General features: G+C 45.7%; 1 protein-coding gene across 1 annotated transcript; it reads left to right on the forward strand.

Moving 5' to 3' along the window:
• Window positions 1-776: 776 nt before the first annotated feature.
• LOC124679109 (GDSL esterase/lipase At1g28600-like) lies at window positions 777-2,533 on the forward strand. The gene is made up of 5 exons (XM_047214932.1): window positions 777-1,102; window positions 1,183-1,407; window positions 1,498-1,643; window positions 1,715-1,991; window positions 2,096-2,533. Exons 1-5 carry the CDS (start codon window positions 820-822, stop codon window positions 2,347-2,349), a joined length of 1,185 nt encoding a protein of 394 aa, XP_047070888.1. The 5' UTR covers window positions 777-819; the 3' UTR covers window positions 2,350-2,533.
• Window positions 2,534-25,712: the final 23,179 nt, after the last annotated feature.

Here is a 25,712-nt window from a genome sequence, read left to right on the forward strand (position 1 = left end):
AATATTTTTTCACAATACATATGAAAAAGGACTTTCGTATGCCAGTCGCTCCGTATCCCTGCGAAAATTACACACGCATAGCGGACGGTTTTCAATAGGGTCACTCAGGTTGCACGCGAGCGAACTATCGGAGACTCTTCCAAGTTTGTAAATTGCTTGTGTAGTTTACTGGAAGATCTGTATTCTGTGCCACCACTTGTCTACTCATCGATCCTATCCAACCGCCCCACGAGCAGACGGCCATACAATTTCTTCAAAGACTTAGTAGGGTCATTTTCTATTTCTGACAAACTTTAAAGAACTGAAGCTTCCACGTACGATCACGAAGATATAGAAGGAAGATGAAGAAGCACCGACAACTTCTTTTTACATGCAACAACATCTATCGGAGTAACGTCAGCAATGATGTTAGTCATGTGCTGCTCAATTCTTTCACAAAATTATGAAACACATTTGAAATATAATTAAAATGTAACTGAAACACGAATACTTTTGTGAACCAAACCGTAGTGACGTTAGCAATGATGTCATCAGTTTTACTTTTTATCAGACTGTTTCACAATATTTTTTGAGTATTACTTTAGTTTCATAAAAGTTTCACTTATGTTTCATTTATTAATTTTATATTAAATAAATGTCAAAAGGCTCATCAATCTTAAAGCAGATAGTGGACGGTAGATGTGACACCGGTAGATATAGTTGCCTTTAAATTCGTTGTGTTCAAAGAAGCACCTGCTGCAGTGTGCAAGCCGCGGATGCAAAACCGTGCAGCATCAACAAGTGATGAACTGAAGCCCCCCGACGTCCCCCTACGCCACCATGAAGATGAAGCAGCACTTGTTGCAGTGTGCCGTCGTGCTCCTCTTCCTCCTCTTCACACAGTTGGAACTGGCCGTCCTCTCGGCCTCCCACTCCGTCGATCACGGGCGGTACGGCTCCATCTTCAGCTTTGGTGACTCCTTCGCGGATACGGGCAACAAGCCAATCGCTTTCGCCGCTAACTCCGTCCCCGTCACCGTGATGGGGCCTCCCTACGGGGACACCTTCTTCGGCCACCCCACCGGCCGCACCACCGACGGCCGCCTCATCCTGGACTTCCTCGGTACGTACATGCACATGTAACTGGTCTGCCACCCACAGCTAGATGTGATCATACACTGATGTGCTTGCCCTTGCTTGCAGCTGAGAACTTGGGGTTGCCGTTCGTGCCGCCCTCACTAGCGCACAACGGGAGCTTTGATCGAGGTGCCAACTTCGCCGTCGCCGGCGCCACCACCCTCGACGCCGATTTCTTCCACGACAGGGACATCCCGGGGGCTCCCAGCAAGTTCCCTCTCAACACCAGCTTAAACGTGCAGCTGGAGTGGTTCCAGAAGCTCAAGCCCTCCCTGTGTGGCTCCACACAAGGTTAGTTACCACGATCGATCTCGCAAAGCTAATAGATAAACCAAATGCTTTTTTTTTCGTGTGATGGCGGATGCGTCAACCGTGCTGCAGAGTGCAAGCAGTTCCTGGGCAGATCCCTCTTTTTCATGGGCGAGTTCGGGGTCAACGACTACCACCTGTCCTTGAAGAAATGGAGCGTAGAACAAGTCAGATCGCTCGTTCCCCTTGTCATCGAGACAATCTCCGCGGCTATCGAGGTAATCAATCAAGCGGTACTACGTGCATGGATCAGCGCGCAACTGCTTTACTCGGATGCTTGCTAATGCAGAGGCTGATCAAGCACGGGGCGACGAGTCTGGTGGTTCCTGGGGTGATCCCGTCGGGATGCTCGCCGCCGATCCTGACCATGTTCGCCGACGCCCGACCGTCCGAATACGATCCCAATACTGGCTGCCTGAGAGCGCACAACGAGCTCGGGATCCACCACAACACGCTGCTACAAGACTCCCTGCGCAGGCTCCGCGCCAAGCACCCGGGCGTCACCATCGTCTACGCCGATTTCTTCAGCCCCGTCATGGAGATGGTCGAGTCTCCTCACAAGTTTGGTGAGCTGCGCTTCAAGATTTCAGTGCCCATATAAATATCTTGTGTGGTGATCGCAAGTTAATAAGGTGATTTTGATCGATGCATGATTGCAATGAAATGACAGGGTTCAGACAAGATATTCTTCAAGTTTGCTGCGGGGGGGCCGGAAGATACAATTACAACGACAGCGTTTCTTGCGGTGATCCAGGTGCCACCGCGTGCGAGGAGCCGTCGTCTTCTCTCTATTTCGACGGGGTCCACCTGACGGAGCCAGGTTACCGCTACGTCGCCGATGGTTGGTTGAACAGCATAAACTCGGCTGTCGACGCTAGCAGCGGCAATACAGGCTGGTGCACGAGCGAGCACGTCGACCCGTGAGGTAAGATTAACAAACCCGACGCCAAGGAGGAGAGAGGGGACTACAGACAACTTATATTGACAGGATTGCCCAAGTGCAGTTCAGTTGTCAGAGTGGATAAAATTCTGTGTTCTACGCGCGTGCTTGTTGAGGTGTTAAAATAATCTCTACTATATAAAAAGAATCTAGTGGTTCCGTCGTCAACCAATATGTTTTATTTTTTTGAGAAACACAGTATAAACGTAGGCGTTTACATACACGCGCATATACTCACCCTCTATGAACGCACACACTCACACCCTACCCCTATGAGCACCTCCGGAAGATTGAGTTGGCGGATTGGATCTTGAAATTGACAAAGTCACCACAAGCGCCTCGCTATCGACGGGAACGTCGTCTCCCACTGAATGAATATTCCGCCTTTATGAGATACACTGGTGGACTGGAGGTACAACCACCCACATAACCACCCAATCTTAGGTTGGTTCTTCGTCAACCAATATGTTGGTCCGTCGTCCTTCCTCCCTCTCCCTCTCCCTCTCTTCCCTCGCGACCACACTCTCCACCCGGAATCCCCCGTTAAAAACGCCCCATAATCTCGCAGACTCGCACGATCCCTTTCACAAAGCGATTTCCTACAATTAACCCCGCACGATCTCCTTCACAACGCATGCGGTCCTCGCCTTGATGTAGCCGCAGCCGAAGACCACGCCTCCTTCCCTCACTCGCACTACAGACGACCGCCATGGTTGACATCAACTGTACTCTGCGCAGAGTGCAAGGCTGACACACAGACCAAAATAACGAGGCACAATTGCATCCGTCGGCCACGCACGGATCAGGGGCCAGCGCATGAGCCGGCATGCCGTCGTCTGTGTCAGCGGGCCGACAGACGCACGGACAAGTCGTCGTCTCCAGGATTATCGTCGGATTTCAACCAAGTGAGGCACTACAGTATATTGTCCCTGACCTTCTCTCTTCCCCTGCCCGCACCGCCTCCCGCTCTTCTTCCCCTGCTATCATATGGCTTCTCCTTCCGGTGCAAAAGGATTTGGTGTAGATGGCAGGCGGTGGCCTTGGAAAAAAGAACCAGTGCGAGGGCCCGACGCTCACCATCTCCTGCCTTACGGGGGGCTGCTCGAGTCCGCCATCGAGGTCCACGACATCTACGTCGTCCTTCAGCGTGCAGCCGTGGATCAGCTACTCCACCGTGGCGATGCGGAAGGCGTTGATGTCCTGTCCACTATGCTGAGATCCGGCCACATCGATACGAAGAGCCCACCGGGATAGTTTTGTTTTTATCCCCCACAAGGTGTTGGACGTATTGCATATTCAACGTAGGCGAATATTTGTATTGCGGAATGTGACGAGGGAGATGGTGAAGGAGAAACCGTTTCTGCGGGAGGAGCAGGATGCCCTGCACGCTGGCAACCTCAAGATGCCATGCCGGTGTGTGCTGAACAACATTTCTTCACTTTGTTGAATGAAAATTAAACCATTGCTCTCCTTGAATTTTTCACGATGACTAAAAAGCTCAACACGAACGAGCAGCGGGCCTTCCTGGAGTGGCACTGGAACATCGCCAGGTTGGTGCAAGTCATCCTTCGTTTGGGTTATAATTTACTTTCTTTTGGGTTATAATTTACTTGTCTCTTTTTCTAGATATTATAGTTCTTCGGTTCAAGCTTCTCCCACCAAGGCCAGTCTACAAGCACCGGTCTATAGGTAAGATATCTTTTGATGCTTGCAACCAAACTAAGATTAAATCATGAATACAACATATTTAGGTTGCAGCTCACCTACGCATTTATTATTCAAATATGGTTAGAGGGTGCTCTATCATTTCATAGCATCATTGTGATCTTTATTTACAAGGATATAATGCTGGATCATGTAGAATTTGTTTTCTGTGTCGGACTTGCATTAGCAATTTGTGAAACTTATTAGCTTGTAGACTTGGATAAGGCTATAAAATAAGCTTCTAATGTCATGTATAAACTATGCTAAAGATTGGCTTGCCATGAGGCATTTCCTCTTCAGCAAAGAGTTTAGCATGAAGATTTCTTATCGGTGCCTATTTTGTAACAATCCTTTTTGATACATAGTTTCATACTTGGTATGAAGTGCATTTTTTATTTGACTTCTGTCCTGCATTTGTAAGTTCTTTTAAGTACCATTTGGGCCTTGTTAAATTGGCATGCTGATATGTTGCGCTCACATACATATGATACTTTCCTGGATATATTGTATACATCTTCTTCTGGAAGTTGTCAATAGAATTAGTTATAGCTGTCCTTTCTTTGGTCTCCTCATGTCAGGTTCTTATTCTTGCATGTGCTCAGAGAGTACCCGTATAACCTATATGTTTTGCTAAAGCAACCAACCTGAAGAATGATAATCCACACTCTACAGACCGGTGCATTTCCAGTTATCACAGCAGTATGTCCCAACCCTAAAATGTTTTGCTTGCTCCATTTCACTTGGAAGTGTTTGCAGACAAACTACGAAATATGAAATTTTTGGTGTTGTAAAAACTTAAGACTTAATCCATTGTTTGTTCGGTTGATAAAATTTGTGGCATCTTCATGAGTGGTTTATTGAATTGGCTATACACAATAATTAATATAGGGTAACATACCAAATTAAAACATTATGTTCAGAAGTTTAGCACAGTTTTGCATAAAAACGCAAAGTGAATATACGCCATGTCTATGCTTAATATCATTTTAATGCTCTTAAAACATCGCTGCAGTCTATGCCGGTATGATAAGAAGAACTTGCATTAAACATCAGTTGACCTGTAAGAGATCTCTGAAATCGTGGGAGGGGTATGAAATGTTCTGAAGTATTGTTGGATATATGGGGATTGATCAGAGAGAATCTCCAAATTAATGTATGTTTTTAAGTTTTCCTGGTGCAAATTATTTTGCAAGATCCTAACATAGTGATTTACCCATTTGTTACCTAGAATAGTTTATAACAAGGTGAATGGTCTACATTGTTGTTGTTATGACCGGTCTGGTCTACCGCCGGAGGGGGCCCACTGGCCCGGCCGGCCAGGCTTAGTTAGGGGCTTAGCCCAATTAGCAGATTAGGGTTTCGCAGTTTCTCTTATAAATACGAGTTGTAACCGACAAGATCAATCAAGCAATAAACATCTTTTGTTGCCGACTCCCTCAGGAGTCGGAGTCCCCAAACCCTAGCCGCCTCCCTGCCGTGTGCGCCGCCTCTCTCCAAGCCGCGCGATGGCGCCCTCGCCTCCGCACGCACGCCGTCCCCTCCTTCCCCTACAACCTCCGCCCTAGGCCTGGTAGATACGCTGGTTCTACCAGTTGTAGTTATCTCCCATTCAGGTCCTTCTATTCCCATGGAAATCTGAATACTTACCATTGCAAAAATATCATTAGGTGATCAGAGGAATCAGCTGTAATCAGTAGGGATGGAGGTGAGATGAGGCATACCGGGGACTGCGAATGCACCTCTACAAGTCTTTTCAATTTTATAATTTGTTTACTTTATAATAATTTCGGTGTTGAGTTACACATACATTAGTTAGATCAAATGGATGAAAACTCTATATGTTGCTGCCAAGAATAAGTCTTAATTATGTGATTGCTAAGCATAATAATCTGACATTTGAACACTAGGTCTATAAGCTTTCTGAACCGCGGCTTTGTGATGTACAACTAACGTATGCTGGTTTTGTTTTATCTTGTAGATTTTTGGATATGTAAGAAAATAAGCTCATTTAAGTTCGCTTGGTTATTTTTTCAAAGAAGCAAGAACGTGATCTCACATTATTATTGGGTTGTTAATTGAACAAGTACTTTCTTTTTTACTGCTGCTGGAGTTGCTCAACCACTGTAATCTTCCCTATTGTGTTTTTCAACAACCAAGTCTTACTGTGGCTCTCTAACAACGAGTTAATGTTGGACGATCCGATTTGATCAGTTTGTTAGACTGTATGTTGTATATGTCTTGTATTGTACCTCTTGGTACCCATATATATATGAGATAGCCACATCCGTATTGGGGTGTCGAGCAGTTTCCCAAACCCTTTGTTTCACATGGCATCAGATTAGGTTACGATGTCTTCCGCTGCACCTGCCGCCACCGTCCCGATCGCATCGGCAGCAGCCGCCGCCGCCCCGCCGGCCCCTGCCGTCGCTGCTCCGGCCGCTGCTCCTGCCTCGCCTTTCCTCGCCTCCCGGCCGCTGGCCATGTGGTGGCCACCCCCTGGCGTTGCACCTCCGGGTGCCCTAGCGGGAGCGGCTACTTCATCTGCCGCCGCCGGCGCTGGCACGGAGGGCAATCCGCCGCCGATCGCCAATGGTGGCCTGTCTTCCTCGACCAATGCGCCCCCACCGCCGTATGGCGGTCATCCGCCGCCGTCGGCCTATGGCGCCCCTTCTGCGCCGATCTACGGCGCCCACTATGCGCCGCAATACGGTGCATCCGCACCCCACGTTGGTGCCTCGTCCCCGTCTGGCTGGCCGGCGCCGCCGCCAACCTACGGTGCGTCGCCCCACCAGCAGTACGCGGCACCTCCGTTGCCGTCCTACGGGGCCCCCGCTGCCCCGATCGCGCCCTATGGCGCCTATCCATCATCGGCGTATGGATGGGCAGCGCCTGCCTTCGGGGCCTCCTCGGCACTCACCGCCCTGCCGCCTCCTTGGAGATGGCTCCGCCGGTGGGCTTCTACATGCCACCGTCGCCGGCACATGCTACGGACCCGCGGCGCCGTCGTCGCTTCTTCTACTTCTCGCACCTTCTTCCGGTGAAGCTCACGCCGGACAATTACTTGTCGTGGCGTGCACAGGTGCTCCCGCTCCTTCGGAGCCGGTACTTGGAGGGGTACGTCGATGGCTCGCTCCCAAGTCCGCCGCCGTACCACCCGGCGCATCACACACGGGTGGCCCAAGATCAGGCCATCCTCTCTGCCATCCAGTCGTCGCTCACGCCGAGCGTCTCGTCGCTGGTTCTCTTCGCCTCTACGTCGCGAGAGGCGTGGACCGCTCTTCACACTAGCTTCGCCTCCCGGCCTCAGCGCGTGCCCATGCCATTCGCACCGAGCTGGGTGAGACCAAGCTTCATGACAAGCAAGCATCACGGACTACTTCAACAACATGGCCGGCCTCGCCGACACTCTCGCCTCCATTGGACAGCCGCTTCGTTCCGAGGACTTCACCACCTATGTCCTGAATGGACTTGATGAAGATTATGCTAATCTCATTGAGAACATCAGTGGCCGTGATGACCCACTGTTGCGCCGTGAGCTGTACTCGCGCCTCCTCGGTCGTGAACAGCGTGTGAAGGTGCGCCATGCCTCCCCGAGCTTCTCCTCCGCCAACGCTGCAGCTCGTGGCAAGCCGCAGAAACAGCCACCGGCGGGCAAACCAGCGCCTGGGCCTCCGCAGCAGCAGCGGTCTGGCGCGCCGCCGGTCACGGGCGGGAACCGCCCGCGTGCGTGCTGTCCCTCGGGTGGTGCTCAACAGGCGTGCCAGCTGTGTGGCCTCGACAACCACATCGCCTCTCGCTGTCATCGACGCTTCAAGCAAGACTTTCTCGGCATCGGCAACAATGGCAAGGGCAACGACAAACAACGCGTTGCTGCTGTGACGAGTCAGGATCATGGATACACTCCGTCCTATCCCATTGACTCGTCCTGGTACATGGATACGGGAGCTACTAACCACCTGACGAGTGAGATGAGTAAGCTCTCTACCCAGGAGCCATATCGCGGTCATGATCAGGTTCGCACCGCCAATGGAGCAGGTATGCGCATCTCACATGTTGGTCAGGCTTCTCTTCTTGCACATAATTCTCGCAATTTGCACCTTCGTAATGTTCTTCGTGTTCCTTCCGCCACACGTAGTCTGTTGTCTATCCCTCAACTTACTCGTGATAATAATGTCCTTGTTGAATTTCATCGTTTTCATTTTTTCATCAAGGATCGGGACACGAGGGCCGTTCTGCTTAGAGGTCGTCTTCGCCATGGCCTATACGCGCTTGATGCGCCGCCTGTGCCGCATGCTCCCCAGGTGTTCAGTGGTGTGCGTGTGTCCTCTACACACTGGCATGCACGCCTTGGTCATCCTGCTGCTCCCATAGTTCGCCATGTGCTGCACCACCATGATCTTCCAGTTGTGTCCAATAAACGTGTAGAAACTATCTGTGATGCCTGTCAGCAAGGCAAGAGTCATCAGCTTCCTTTTTCAGAGTCGAGTCGTGTGGTTAAACATCCTCTTGAGCTTGTGTTTTCTGATGTATGGGGTCATGCCCAAACATCTGTTAGTGGTCATAATTACTATGTCAGTTTCATTGATGCTTACAGTCGGTTCACCTGGCTTTATCTTATTAAACGCAAATCTGATGTGTTCGATGTCTTTGTTCAATTTCAAGCACATGTTGAGCGTCTTCTTAAGCACAAAATTCTTCATGTTCAGTCCGACTGGGGGGGGTGAATACCACAACCTCAACTCGTTCTTTAATAAGCTTGGGATCTTGCACCGTGTGTCTTGTCCTCATATATATTAGCAGAATGGCACCGCTGAACGTAAACATCGACATCTTGTAGAAACCGGCCTTACCTTGCTCGCTCATGCCTCCGTTCCGTTTCAGTTTTGGAGTGATGCCTTTTCCACGGCCTGTTTCTTAATAAATAGGCTTCCCACACGAATTCAAAGGCTAAGTCGAAGGCTGTGGAGATTCACTATGATTTGAGAAGATTGTAGTGCAAGATTGGGGAAGAGTTGCAATGTATCGTCCAATGTTTCATCCAAATAAAGCACATGCATTTATTTAGCTAAATGTATACGTTTCTTATCTCATAGTCTATACCAACTCATGGAAATCTTCTCTTTCTTAATAGATGGTCCCATTTTGCTGGTCTCACAGCGAGCCACATCATCTGATTAACAATTTTCACCTTTCCCCGCATTGTTCACAGCCCTAGGCCACGTTTTTTCTGGCCAGACTGATACGGCAGCGCCAGACCTACGCGCCTCGACCAGATGGACCGACCGAAGGCACCCGCCCATGACCCGTTCGACCTACGTTCACTTGCGAAAAAAAGAGAGTGGCCAGCCGACTTTGTTCGTCTAGGCGTCGACGGGGAACCCAACAGGAGCCGGAAGGTGAAGAGTCAGCCGGTCAGTCCCCTTCGTCTCCTCCACTCAGTAGTCATTATTCATCTGTTTCATCTCCCCTCTATTCACGAACAGATTAGGAGGCAATAGAAATTGATGATTTCCTCTTCATCTTCTACACTTCATGCAAGAGTAACCCTTAAATAGTGGAGCTCCCCCCTTTTCGCGATCTCCAACGAAGCTGGGTGAACGAGTTCCTCCCATCCATCGAGCACATAAATTGAACATGACGGATCTCGCTATATCCATCGAAGCTGGGTGGCGGAGCTCCTCCTCGATCCTCCGGGCACATCAATTAAACTGGATGGGTCTCGGAATCTGGAGTACCCACCATCGCCGAGCATCATCAACCCCGCCCATATTATTAGGGCTCCTTTGATTCAAAGGATTTGCATAGGAATTGTGTAGGATTTGGTTCCTATGGGAAAATTTCCTATACATGTTGTTTGATTCATAGGAACATAGCCTATAGGAAAAATTCCTATAGGAATCTTGTAGTGTAATTCCTATAGGAAAAAAGCATTAGCTCATACCTCATGGAAAAATTCCTTTGCTACAATCAAACAAACTTCATCTTCCTATAGGATTCAAGTAGACATGCCATTCCAATCCTATACCTTTCCTATTCCTATGTTTTTCCTATCCTTCAAATCAAAGGAGCCCTTAGTAGATTAATAAGAAGTGATTAACTGGGTAATTATTGAGCAACACCCCGCAGCACGAGTCCCTCCACATCTCCTCTCCATCGACCAAGTGCCGCTCCCAGACCGACAGTGCGCCACCGCAACCGGCCACATCGCGCCGCCCCCTCTCCAGCCACGGCCCCCTACCTCGAGCTCCTCTGTAGCCGCTCCACGCCGCCATCCGTTGAGAGTACCATGGTTGACTCCCCTACCTCGAGCTCCTCCGCAGCTGCACCGCGCTGGACTCAGCTGAGACGACCCCCTTCCCCGAGCTCCTCCACGCGACCCTACATCTTGCCTCCTTGTTTCTCCATGCTGGCGATGAACAATCCCGACCAAGTCGGACCGCTAGGTGCTGCTCGTTCTCGATCTAAATTCTCAGACCGGACCCACGCCGGAGATTTCATTATAATCGCCGCATCTGGAGCGGGAGCTTGAGGGCGAAGCCATGGCGGACGAGCTCGAGGGGGACCCCATCTTCCTCTGTGCATCTTGTTTCTCCAAATCAGATTCCCAGCGAGAGCTCGGGATGCTCCGCGAGTCAACTCCAGCCAGGCCGAGAGAAAACAACGGATGGGGCGGGGCGGACACTGCGATTCCGATCGCCTCCGCGCGAAATCCATCGCCCATGTTCGTTGTAGAGGCGCTCGATTTGGGGCTCGCTAGGAAGGAGCCAGCCCGACGCCAATCTGGAGGCCCGGTGGCCGGGAGCGCACGCTCTACAGCGGCGGAAGGAGCAAGCGATTGGCGCTCTATCGCGGAGATCAAACGCCATCGAACCTGCACATCAACGCCATCAAGCAGCTCTGGTACGAGTGGATTTGGAGAGAGAGTAATCTCCCAGAGCTAGAGAACGGATGGGGAGAGGGGCAACGCCGTTGGGCTTGGCCACGTGGGGCAGCAGCGCTCGCATCCCTCACCGCATCTGGCGCATCTAGGATGGGGAGAGGGGCAATGGAGGAGACGGTTGGAATGGCACGAATCAGCATGAATCTCTCACTCAGCCGCCTTCCGGGCAGGGGCTCGTGGTGGGTCGACCGCCGGTCACGGTGTGGTGGCGACCGCCGGCGCAGGCCAGCGAGGGCGCTGCGTGGAAGGCCCGCCGGTGGTGGCGCAGGGAGCTCCAGCTTGAGTTGAATACGTCGATGGGGATTTTTATTTCCGTGATTTCTCCAACGAGCCGTGGCGAGCTGTAGCAAGGGAATGGAGGCGCCGGTGAGCGGTGGTGGGTGGTGGACTAGCAGACACAAGTGGGATTAGCATCGGTGGGGATTTTTATTCCTAAATTAGGTATTGAGTTACTATATCACTCGTGGGACACGGTCAAAGGGGAATCAAAAAAACACGAATCTTTCGGCAGATCTAACGGCAACACATGCATGCGCAGCTACCCCCGTGGGTAGCAAATGCACTCTCTATCTTACAATGTTGTGTAGATATCTGTTTTATATATCTAATTTTTCACACGAATTATATCTACATATGCCGCAAGAAAAATATGCGAGCCACCATGCAACACACGGACATTTAACTAGTCTTATCAAAATCAGAATATGTAAGTCGTACCAAAATTTTCGAGCAAAGAGAACCAACCCCTAGTTGGTAACCCAGCGCACCAGGGATCAAACTCTATGTTTAACGTATTTTGATTTTAATATATAATACGGATGTTGTACACCATATTAATCCACATCATCATAATTATTTTAGTGGTTAGATCTAATTTTAATGGTTAAGATTTAAAGATCTTACATAACACTGTGGAAACGATATGCGTCATATTTAACACGTATGTGCCACCTCCTAGTTGGTAACCCAGCGCACCAGGGATCAAACTCTATGTTTAACGTATTTTGATTTTAATATATAATACGGATGTTGTACACCATATTAATCCACATCATCATAATTATTTTAGTGGTTAGATCTAATTTTAATGGTTAAGATTTAAAGATCTTACATAACACTGTGGAAACGATATGCGTCATATTTAACACGTATGTGCCACCTCCCGTAGCAAAGAAAAATAAAAATAAAATGAGCCCGAAGGCAGATCGGTCTGGAAAAAAGCACAAACACGAATACAACGAAACTTGGTAGAACCGAACGAAATTGTCCGGCCGGTCAGATGCCGGTCGTGCATTGGTTAGACCTTAGGAAGAAGTCCATATTCTATACGGTACTTAGGCCACCTCTATTTTTAGGCTATTTTCAATTGTCCCGAGTCATTATCTTCTGCGTGGCTGCAAGATTTGTTAGCCGGTGCCGCCTACTAGCATGGCGCGATAAGAATCCATGCTTCGATTGAGCAAGGGAAAACGGCCAGCAGCTAGATGGATGCATGATTGCACTTGCTTGAGCAAGGGAAGCTAGCTGGTGCAAGGTAGAAATTTTCAGCCGTTGATATTCTTGATATAAATAACCTATGTAGAAAATGGTCAGATACGTATTTTTTTTTTTACAGAAGGTACGTATTGATTATGAGTGCATAAAGCTACACCAAGCAATTTAAGTATTATCAACGGAGCATGATATTTTAAATTTTGTATGTACATTTACATACTTTCTCCATCCTTAAATAAGTGGACCTTTAGCCTAAATATTTTTCTATAAAAGAGTGTACTTCAATATTTTTAATGCACTTTAAAGCATAAAAAATTGTTTCGCTTTCATCGCAATAAATCAAATCCAACAATATTGAGCACATGTTTTCTTTATTTTCTACATGCAGTTAGCTTATTGGAGGTGAATAAATTAAAAAGAAGAGAGGTGTTGGTTTGCATCTTCCCAATGCAATTGTCTCTCCACTTGATAATCTCTTTTGCAAAATCCGCACGTCCACTTATTTGTGGACGGAGGGAGTATATAATAATTACTCGTATAAATCACAACCTTTATCATTCTTCTCATTTCAGATATATTATTTTGATCCTACAAGAATATTTTTTAATTTTTTAATTTAGAAATAACAAAAGGATCATGTGATGCAATCATTTGCTATTTGGATGAGGAAAATATTTGGAAAGAAAAAAACGGCGGATATGGATTTGGCTCAAAATATGGTTGAGTGTTATCAGAACATAATTAATTTCTATAATAAATTTTTCTATGCACAAGTGGTATCATTACAAATAATTTTAAAAGATAAAGTTTAGTAGGCGAAGCCGATATGTGAAGTGATGAGTATCTGAGAACTTGAGAGAGACTACCTATTTTCAGAGTAAATAAAATTAGTTAGTTGGAAAATTACACGTTGGAAGGTGATTAAAGATACATTCCAATTTGATCCTGAGAAAATATACATGTGTGATTTTCGAGTATCAGTTCTGAAGTATTGTTAAATAAATATTGGTCGTCCCAGCTTTTGTTCATGTTCCCAACAACTTCTTCATTACGAAAGAAAGAGAGTAGTTTGATAAAAAAACATTTGAGTTCAAAAAATTAAAGATGATTATACATGTTTCCTAGCATAAGCGACACTACAATTTCTCTGAACGAAAAATTGAGAAAAATGAAATAATGGATTAATCTATAATATCTATAAAGTTCATCCCCACTAAAAAGCATTTAATGTTTGCAAGCTCAAACCTAATGCAGCCACATCACCCCAATTGTTTATGTCCGTCGGATTTCAAATATGTGGTTTTTAATCATGTGTTGCAGCACTGGCCCAGTATGCATCCTTATCGATCAAATAAGTAGTAATAACAGCATCTGAAGAGGCGACCGTAGACAGCCAGAAACGTGTGGGCTTCAGGTTCCAATGGTTGCTGCTGTAATTTAATTTGGTACTCCTAATCTTCCATCTATCTTTTCACCTTCCCCTAATTGCATATAAATATTTTCCCATCCTCTATGGAGTCTACGGAGGCACCAACCCGCAAGTCTATACTTGCATTTTTAATCAACTCCGCACTGCATTTCAGACATACTCCACTTGCATTACTTATTTCCCCTTGCATCTTCTGGCTACCGTGTAGGATTCATACATTATAGTTGTTAGTAGCGGCAATCCATAATCGGATAGTTTTCAGAAAAAATTGTCTGCTCATTGCCCCAGATCCATGCTACCTCCTCACAGGTCCTGGTCTCAACTTTGCTCGCCCTCTTGGCTTGAATTTTATCATCTGTTGTCCATATTTTCTGCAGATCTATTTGTGCTGCTTTATCTGGATTTTTCTTGCGGGCATTCCGTAAGAGAAGAAGATTTCCTGGCAATTGTTTTAGTACATCAAGGCATCAAGCCTATTCCAAGTTTCCGTCAATTTTTTCCGGTATATCCAACCTATTTCAAACAGTATGTGTCGAGCATGCATCTCATAACAGTACCAATTCTCCTAATTTGCATGTTGTTTATTGCCGTAAATTTTTGTTTGTCTTTCTGATGTTCTAAGTTCTTTTCTTCACCCACTGTTATATTTTTTTGCACGCGATTCCAGTTTAGGTATAATTTTGGGCATACAATTTTACAGTATGCACAGCCTTGAAGATACAATTTTGGGCATACAATCTCAATGCCCCGATGCTTATAGCCCATTAATGTACAAGCTTTACACCCCAAAATTACTATTCTGCACTTTTAAGCTTATAGTATCTTACACTATGTCATCAACTCAAATACAAAGAGACAGCTACATTTCATAAGGATGATGGTGGCAATAATCGAAGGAATACTATGGGCTCTCAATTTATCATTGCACCACAATACTCCATTTTCATGACAAATAATTTTTATTTTTGCATTGTCGTCATCGGCAGCAACACGATATCGGATACTACTAACAAAAATGTGAACAAACAGCAAAAACCAAGTTAGTAGTTTATTCTTCTGCACTAATCTGAACTTCTATTCTCACCAAAAAAAAAATCCTGACTTGCGCCACCTCATTCAGCAGCCTTGAAGTTCCAGCCTCTTAAACGATCTTCTCAGCAACCACATAAAGTATTTGAGGTAATTCTCCACCCGATATCCAATCTGCAACATATTTATTTCTTGCCAGGTTCAGTGTCATGCTGCAAAACTGCCTATGTGTTAGATTACATATTGAACACTGCAGATCATACATCTGATCAGAAAATTTGAAATGTACTCTACATTATTTTTATAAACCGATCATGCTATTTATTTGAATACAAGAAAATCATCTCAAATAGCCGCTGCAACGCGCGGGGTATCACCTAGTTCTACATAATGGCGATACATAATATATCAGCTAAGTTTTAAATTTGAGCCTATATCTACATAGTATTTCTTTAAGCTTAAAGTCGCTTGTGAATACTAATACATGAAGAGGCTGCCCTCGCATTTGCGAGGGCCATGCTGCTAGTTCTTCATTTGGTCCTGGAAAACTTTTTCTCCCATATGTGACATGTAAACTTCATTTTCTTCCCTATATGACACTCTAGTGCATTCTGAGCACTAACGGTGAACATAAAATGACGTTTCTGCCCCTAGTTCAGTATGTGACCAATTTTTTACATGCCAAATGAAACGCTTTCATAAAAATTCTCGTAGAATCGAGAATAAAGTTTTCATTCTGTACATGCCAGATCATGAATTAGTAACTGCATCCAATCTCCGAAAAGTCCCGATTGTTTCGATTTTTGGAATGGGATATTTAGGGAATCCCCATGAATAGGATCAAATCTTATTCCATGCTATTTCCATAAAATAGCAGGATATGGGTAGAGAACTCTCGGTAGAAGTTGGCTCAAGTTGATTGAAGCATGTTCTTCATCTGCACTTGTGCATGTATGGGAGCAGCAATTCTAGAGCAATTAAAAACAGAAAAAATGCATACCGGGTGAACTAAAACAGAAAGAATGCTGCTAATAGCTAGCGGAGCTAGCTTGGAAAAAGCAACAACCTAAACAAACTAGCTACGTACGCCGCGGAGATTAAGTAGCTAGTTTAGTCCCGCGGGACGACAGTTTCTGCACCGAATTGGTCACGGCCTACCGCAAGCATTTTCTTTTTTTCCCTAGTTTCGTCTATGTCAACTGAGGCAAGGGTATAATTGTCCAAGAAAAGTAATGGTAATGAAGGGAGTTAACAGAATTGACGGCAGTGTCATATAGGGATGAAAACAAAGTTTACATGTCATATAGGGAAGAAAAAGTTTTCCAGGGCCAAATAAGGAACCGAAACTTTAAGTAGTATAACATAAGGAATTCTCTCATTTTTTCCAAACGATTAGGCAGGTTGTGTTTTTTGAGTTTTAATAAAAGAGAAGAGAAGAGGAAAAATGTAACTTGCAAGGTTGGGCCGCGTATGGCAGCACCGGCAGCACTCCATGGCCGCTGCCTCCAAAGTTGGGCCGTGCAGCCAGCGCTAGGTCCCGCACCGTCAACCACCGCGCTCCCGCCTCGCCTGCAAGTCCATCGAGCTCCGCTCCTCAACGCCTCCCCGCCATGCGCTGGCGAGCTCCACCTGCATGAAATTGGGTAAAATGATCTTTGCCGCTCACCTTCCTGAGCTTCTTTATTTCTTTTGTCCTAATTTGCGAGAACCAGTATATTACTAGCGTCAGGTGAAGTGCAGATGAGAACATCTGATAATGTGCGTACCTTTTTCATTTGGACTGATGCATTGTTATATTTCTTGATATGGGCACTTCCCATCAATTCTATGTTGTGTCGGTACCAACATTTCCTTCATTTGCTGCTTGCTTATGTTCCATTCCAGTTCCAGGAGAAGGTTTCAGTCATTAGAAGTAGGTACAACTGTTCTGGCACGTTGTTTTTTTTTTCTTTCTTCAAGACAACATAGGTCCTGGAAGTGAGCTTATTTTGGACGTGTTTAAGAATTTCGTGATGAATTATTTTTCCCAACCAAATCCTTATTTATTTTCATGCGTATATTATCTTGATTAGTTCATTGAATTGGGACAGTATCCAAAGAGGTCTTGCGCTATGTGTGATGAGTTCAATTACAGTTAGACATGTTTTTGTAAATAGAAATTTAATATGAAGTTTATTTTTAGCTGATACACACTACATGAAGTAGAAGTACGAGGGAAATGCCTCCGACGGGGAAGAAAAAAGTGCGAACGGATGCACACATAATTACCAAATCAACGGATAATTTATTACAGTTTACAGATATTACTTTAGCTTCCTATGTTTGTCAATCTATTTATCATAATTTTAATATTTGCAACATGACTAATATATTAGTCCATATGTACATTGCACGGGCACGCTTACTAGTTCTTTATAACCTAAATACCACATGCAGCTAAAATGGTGATTTCTAAGAAGAAAGATACTTTCATTGTTTCTCTTAATTTAGAGAAAGCTTACGGGACAGAGAGATCTACATTACAACATAGTAATTTAGTAAACCTTTAGAGTTCTTAATTGGGGCTTTGAGTCTCCGCATCCAATCGCATCAAAGTGAGTGTTCGAGCACAACACAAAAACAAGAGCAAATGCTCAGGAGATAAAAATGGATAAGCTAAACCCATGATCGGATTATAAGGGAGGAATAACTCCACATGTTAAGTGTGGACTGGATTATAAGGATCTAATTATAAGGGAGTTCTTCTGATTTCCTGCAGTAATCTAAGCGTCATTTCCTCATAAAAACTTTAGTTGGAGGCGTCTTTCGACTCGTTAGATTCGTCTGGATGAGGGCTATAATACCATAAACTTGGAATTTACGCTTATTGTTACTTAACGCACGCAGCCACATATAATCAACTAGCTAGCCCTCCCTCGCTAAGCTCTACTACAGTAGTTCCCTGCTCTTCTCTGATCTTCCTGCTGTAAATATCGATGCCGCGCACACGAATAGAGCAGAGCATTCTCCCTCACTCATCAACCACCATGGCGATCGCAGGGCCTTGGTTGTATTGGCTCTTGCGCTCCTGTAGCGGAGCTTGGGCTAAAGCGCTGGGTGGGGGGAGGTGGGAGGGGTCAAATGGATGCAGTAATACTGTATTTAGGGGTAAATGGGCCAATTACTACCTGGTGTTTGCTAAAATTTTCATGGGCCCTGAAGTACGAGTCTCTGCTCATGTCCTTGATGCTTCTTTAGACTTTTTCCTTGTTTGTGACACCCCACCGACACCGCACTGGATGAGGACCGCTGGCTCTGACGTCTGACCATGCCAGCGCACCGGTCCACTACCACGGCTCCCTCGTCGACTACGACCATGCCAACCCACCAGTCCACGATCATGACTCCCTCGTCGCCGAAACTGTTCGTACCACCGTAGCCGACGCACATCTAATCCCGCCCTCCGTCGACTGGAGGACGACCAGCGCCGTCGCTCCGGTCAAGAGCCACGGGCCATGCGGATCTTGTGAGGACTTCTCCGCAGTTTTGTCTATCGGAAGCACCCTTAAGCTGGACGGTGGCGAGCTCGTTCCGCTCTCCGAGCAGCAGGACATCGTCTGCATGCGGTCCGATTGCTGCAAGGATTGTCACGTCGGGCCCGTCAACGAGGTGCTCCACTTCGTCGCTGACAGCGGAGCATGCTCCGAAGAGTCCTGCCCCCTGCACGGCCAGCGACGACGGCCACTCCGCAGCCTTCCCGAAGGCTTCCTCCATTGTCGGTTTCGACCGTGTGGCTGCCAACGACGAGGTCGCCCACCAACCCGTAAGCATATTAGTTATAAACGCGATAGGTAATAAGGAAGAAAGAAAATGAAATCTAAGCCGGACACACAAAATTTTAACGTGGAAAAATCTCTCCAACAAAGAGTGAAAAATTCCAGGGGCGCCAGCCAGCAAAACTTCACTATCGGCCCAAGTCTACCAGCGACGGCCCTCGCTTTGCTATATGGAAATTTTTTATAAACGCAATGGGTATAAATCAGTGGAGACAACGGTCCGCACCCAAGGGAGGGGGGAGGGTGCTTCGCCCTGATGACCCACAAGTATAGGAGGTATATCGTAGTACTTTCGATAAATAAGAGTGTCGAACCCAACGAGGAGCAGAAGGTGTTGACAAGCAGTTTCGATGAAGGAATCACTGTAAATGCTCACAGACACGTATTCATGGGGTTTTAATATAGCAGATAAATAAAGTACAAGTAAGTAAATTGCGAGAGAAATAATTGCAGCGAGTGGCCCAATCCTTTTTAGCATAAAGGACAAGCCGGTTTATTTACTTATAATGACCAAACGTTCTTGAGGACACACAGGAATTTAGTCTAGTGTTTTCGCTTCATATAGCTGATTAATCTTCATTGTTTTGATAAGTGTTGTGTGGGTGAACCTATGCTAATGTACCACCCTTCCTAGGACTAATACATACTTGTGATTATACCCCTTGCAAGCATCCGCAACTAAAAGAAAGTAATTAAGATAAATCTAACCACAGACCTTAAACTCGAGATCCCGCTATCCCTCCCCGCACCGATATACCAACGGGGGTTTAGGTTTCGTCACTCCGGCAACCCCGCAATTGGCAAACGAATACAAGATGCATTCCCCTAGGCCCATAAATGGTGAAGTGTCATGTAGTCGACGTTCACACGACACCACTAGAAGAATAACACCATAACTTAAATATCATAATATTGAATACTAACCAACATAATTCACTACTAACATTTAGACTTCACCCATGTCCTCAAGAACTAAACGAACTACTCACGAGACATCATATGGAACATGATCAGAGGTGATATGATGATGAATAACAATCTGAACATAAACCTTGGTTCAATAGTTTCACTCAATAGCATCAATAACAAGTAGAAATCAACACCGGGAGAGTTTCCCCTATCAAACAAACAAGATCAAACCCAAATTGTTACAACGGTGACGAGGTGCAGCGGTGGAGATGGCGGTGATGATGATGATGATGATGGTGATGATGATGGAGATGATGTCCAGCTCGATGACGGTGACGATGGCGTCGATTTCCCCTCCGGGAGGGAATTTCACCGGCAGATTTCAGCCTGCCGGAGAGCTCTTTTCTCTCTGGTGTTCTCCGCCCCGCAGAGGCGGCTGTGACTCTTCGCGACTATCCTCTGGGGCTTAGGTTTTCGGGACGAAGATGTACGCGAAGAAAAGGAGGCAAGAGGGGGCTGTGGGCCCCCTCCTCATAGGGCGGCGCGGCCAGGCCTTGGGCCGCGCCAGCCTATGAGGTGGGCCCACCTCGGGTCCCCTCGGCTCCCCCTTCTGGCTCCCTTCGTCTTCTGGAAAAATAGGATTTTTCATATAATGTCCGTCAACTGTTGATCTTCCGAAATATTGCATTCTGACGGTGCTTTTTCCAGCAGAATCCTGGCTCCGGTGCGCGATCCTCAAATAATCATGAAACATGCAAAATAGATGAAATTACATAAGTATCATCTCCAAATATGAAATATATCAATGAATAACAACAAATTATGATATAAAATAGTGATGCAAAATGGACGTATCAACTCCCCCAAGCTTAGACCTCGCTTGTCCCCAAGCGAAACCGAACTCGGTAAACAAGACCACATGTTTATGGAGTGAAGAGTCGATAAATAAAATACGGACAAGAAGCATCATATTCATTCACACAAGACATTCTAGTAAACAACTTCCTCATATAATTCAACTTGAAACAAGTAGAAGGTAATCACAAATAAAGGTGCATAAGGAATCATAATTGGTGATGGCAAACTTTGTTCTTGGTCAGAGAACAATTAACAGATTATACTCATCTATTGAGCAGTGCTCTCATATTAAAGCTTATGGTAAACTTGCATACCCAATCATAGTAATCTCCTCATAACTTTCAAAGCTGTATTCATTTAGATAAAACTTGTACTAAACAAGGAAGAGTAAAAGACATGATGAAATAGATCACAATATAAATGGTTTGATCACAACAACTCAAATGCTTGCTTGAGATGGAGGGAAATAGGTTTACTGACTCAACATAAAGTAAAAGACAGTCCCTTCGCAGAGGGAAGCAGGGATTAAATCATGTGCTAGAGCTTTTTAAGTTTTGAAATCATATAGAGAGCATAAAAGTAAAGTTTTGAGAGGTGTTTGTTGTTGTCAACGAATGGTAGCGGGTACTCTAACCCCCTTGCCAAACAGACCTCCAAAGAGCGGCTCCCATGAAGGACGTTATCCCTACCAAACAAGGTAGATCATCCCTCTTCTCTTTTGTTTACACATGTACTTTAGTTTATTTAAGGATGACACTCCCCCAACATTTGCTTACACAAGCCATGGCTAACCGAATCCTCGGTGCCTTCCAACAATCTCATACCATGGAGGAGTGTCTATTGCAAAATTAAGTTGCTTACCGATGAATCGGGGCAAAACATGTGAAGAGAATTATTAATGAAAGTTGATTAATTGGGGTCGGGAACCCCGTTGCCGCCTCTTTTTGCAAAATTAAAGGATAAGTGGATGAAGCCACTAGTCCATTAGTGGAAGCTGCCCAACAAGATTGAAATATAAAACACCACATACTTCCTCATGAGCTATAAAACATTGACACAAATAAGAGGTAATAGTTTTTGAATTGTTTAAAGGTAGCACATGAAGTATTTACTTGGAGTGGTAGGGAAATACCACATAGTAGGTAATTATGGTGGACACTGATGGCATAGGTTTGGTTTAAGGGTTTGGATGCACGAGAAGTATTCCCTCTCGGTGCAGGTCTTTGGCTAGCAAGGTTAATTAGCAAGCATAAGAGTTGAGGGAAACAAACAAATCTACATGTGATAGAAACAATCATGCATCTTACTTGTAAGCACAAACAATTTTAACTTCAGAATACTAAGCTAAGAACTAACAAGAAAGATAATAACATATCTACATGTATTTCCTCTTCTTCTACTTAAAACTCAAAGTGTTGTTGCTATTGACCAATGCCAAGTTTGCCAAAACCAAATAGATTTACTCAATGCTCCCAAAGTGATACCCATACTAACAACAAGATCAATCATATAATAGAGATTGCAAACTAAAATAAGATGTGCAATATGTAAATGATAAGACTTCTCATTAATATTCCATAACGATAACTCACACCAAGGGATACATAGATAACCAACTAAAGAGAGATACTTCCATATCGCAACACTTCTTATATGATAACTTCCCTACTCATGATATGACACTACTTTGAAAGTAAAAGGTAAAAGATGGTGATGATATGATACCGCGGCACTCCCCCAAGCTTGGAACAAACCAAGGGGATGCCAATACCGATGATGAATTACTCCTCCGGCGGTGGTGAATTCTTCCCATCATCAGACTTCCAAGGAAGAGGCTCTCCATCAACAAACGACATCTTGGTCTCGGGGATCCCGAAACTAGCAAGCATAGCTTATGTGTTTAAACCTGTTTTCATACTCACAGTTTTGATTCTGAACATCATAGAGCTGAGCTTGGAGTTTGTTGGTGGTGTCTTGAAGTGAGAGGATGTCGCTCCACAGCTTTGCAGTCTCCTTCTCGTGTTCATCAATGAGTTCAGACACGATCTTGTGAAAGATGTCCACTTCACGCACAGCCATCTTCTTGACTTCTTGTTCTAGCTTCTCCATCCTGTCTTCCAAACTTCCTTCTCCCTTAGGACCCCGAACATCTTCAATCTGCAACTCCCCCTTGACGATCAGTGATACGTCTCCGACGTATCGATAATTTCTTATGTTCCATGCCACATTATTGATGATATCTACATGTTTTATGCATACTTTATGTCATATTTATGCGTTTTCCGGAACTAACCTATTGACGAGATGCCGAAGGGCCAGTTGATGTTTTCTGCTGTTTTTGGTTTCGGAAATCCTAGTAAGGAAATATTCTCGGAATCGGACGAAATCAACGCCCAAGCATCTTAGGATTGCATGAAGCTTCCAGAACACCCGAGAGCCGCCAGAGGGGGGCCACAGGCCCACCAAACAGTAGGCCGGCGCGGCCAAGGGGGGGCCCGCGCCCCCCTGTTGTGTCGTCGCCTCGTTGACCTTCTGACTCCGCCTCTTCGCCTATATAAAGGTCCCTGACCTAAAAACCTCGACAGGTTCGACGAAACCAGAGAAAACCTTCCAGAGCTGCCGCCATCGCGAAGCCAAGATCTGGGCGACAGGAGTCTCTGTTCCGGCACGCCGCCGGGACGGGGAAGTGCCCCCGGAAGGCTCCTCCATCGACACCACCACCATCTTCATCAACGCTGCTGTCTCCCATGAGGAGGGAGTAGTTCTCCATCGAGGCTCGGGGCTGTACCGGTAGCTATGTGGTTAATCTCTCTCCTATGTGCTTCAATACAATAATCTCATGAGCTGCCTTACATGATTGAGATTCATATGATGATGCTTGTAATCTAGATGTCATTATGCTAGTCAAGTGGATTTTACTTATGTGATCTCCGGAGATTCCTTGTCCCACGTGTGTAAAGGTGACAGTGTGTGCACCGTGTGGGTCTCTTAGGCTATATTTCACATAATACTTATTCACTGTTATGAATGGCATAGTGAAGTGCTTATTTATATCTCTTTATGATTGCAATGTGTTTTGTATCACAATATATCTGTGTGCTACTCTAGTGATGTTATTAAAGTTTATTCCTCCTGCACGGTGTAATGGTGACAGTGTGTGCATCGTGTAGTACTTGGCGTAGGCTATGATTATGATCTCTTGTAGATTATGAAGTTAACTATTGCTATGATAGTATTGATGTGATCTATTCCTCCTTTCGTAGTGTGAAGGTGACGAGTGTGCATGCTATGTTAGTACTTGGTTTGGTTATGTTGATCCGTTATGCACTCTAAGGTTATTTAAACATGAACATTGAATATTGTGGAGCTTGTTAACTCCGGCATTGAGGGTTCGTGTAATCCTACACGATTAGTGGTGTTCATCATCCAACAAGAGGGTGTAGAGTCTAGCATCTATCTATTTATTCTGTTATGTGATCAATGTTGAGAGTGTCCACTAGTGAAAGTATGATCCCTAGGCCTTGTTCCTAAATACTGCTATCGCTGTTTGTTTACTGTTTTACTGCATCTATACTTCCTGCAATATTACCATCATCAACCACACACCAGTCCTGGACAGCAAAGCACTTTTCTGGTGCCGTTGCTACTGCTCATTGATGCGTGCAGTTGACACACGTCCGTTGGGAACCCCAAGAGGAAGGTGTGATGCAGACAGTAGCAAGTTTTCCCTTAGAAAGAAACCAAGGTTTATCGAACCAGGAGGAGCCAAGAAGCACGTTGAAGGTTGATGGTGGCGGAATGTAATGCGGCGCAACACCGGGGATTCCGGCGCCAACGTGGAACCTCGCACAACACAACCAAAGTACTTCGCCCCAACGAAACAGTTGAGGTTGTCAATCTCACCGGCTTGCTGTAACAAAGGATTAACCGTATTGTGTGGAAGATGATTGTTTGCAGAGAACGAGTAAAGAACAAGTATTGCAGTAGATTGTATTTCAGATGTAAAGAATTGGACCGGGGTCCACAGTTCACTAGAGGTGTCTCTCCCATAAGATAAAAGCATGTTGGGTGAACAAATTACAGTCGGGCAATTGACAAATAGAGAGGGCATAACAATGCACATACATTATATGATAAATATAGTGAGATTTAATTGGGCATTACGAAAAAGTACATAGACCGCTATCCAGCATGCATCTATGCCTAAAAAGTCCACCTTCAGGTTATCATCCGAACCCCTTCCGGTATTAAGTTGCAAAACAACAGACAATTGCATTAAGTATGGTGCGTAATGTAATCAATAACTACATCCTTAGACATAGCATCAATGTTTTATCCCTAGTGGCAACAAGCACATCCACAACCTTAGAACTTTCTGTCACTCGTCCCGCATTTAATGGAGGCATGAACCCACTATCGAGCATAAATACTCCCTCTTGGAGTTAAGAGCAAAAACTTGGCCGAGCCTCTACTAATAACGGAGAGCATGCAAGATCATAAACAACACATAGGTAATAACTTGATAATTAACATAACATAGTATTCTCTATCCATCGGATCCCGACAAACACAACATATAGTATTACGGATAGATGATCTTGATCATGTTAGGCAGCTCACAAGATCCAACAATGAAGCACAATGAGGAGAAGACAACCATCTAGCTACTGCTATGGACCCATAGTCCAGGGGTGAATTACTCACTCATCACTCCGGAGGCGACCATGGCGGTGAAGAGTCCTCCGGGAGATGATTCCCCTCTCCGGCAGGGTGCCGGAGGAGATCTCCAGAATCCCCCGAGATGGGATTGGCGGCGGCGGCGTCTCAGTAAGGTTTTCCGTATCGTGGCTCTCGGTACTGGGGGTTTCGCGACAGAGGCTTTAAGTAGGCGGAAGGGCAACGCGGGGGGCCACACGAGGGCCCCACACGCTAGGGCCGCGCGGCCAAGACCTGGGCCGCGCCGCCCTAGTGTGGCGGCGCCTCGTGGCCCCACTTCCTTTCCCCCTCGGTCTTCTGGAAGCTTCGTGGCAAAATAGGACCCTGGGCGTTGATTTCGTCCAATTCCGAGAATATTTCTTTACTAGGATTTCTGAAACCAAAAACAGCAGAAAACAACAACTAGCTCTTCGGCATCTTGTTAATAGGTTAGTGCCGGAAAATGCATAAATA

This window comes from Lolium rigidum, chromosome 7, assembly GCF_022539505.1.
Source record: "Lolium rigidum isolate FL_2022 chromosome 7, APGP_CSIRO_Lrig_0.1, whole genome shotgun sequence".
Taxonomy (NCBI): domain Eukaryota; kingdom Viridiplantae; phylum Streptophyta; class Magnoliopsida; order Poales; family Poaceae; genus Lolium; species Lolium rigidum.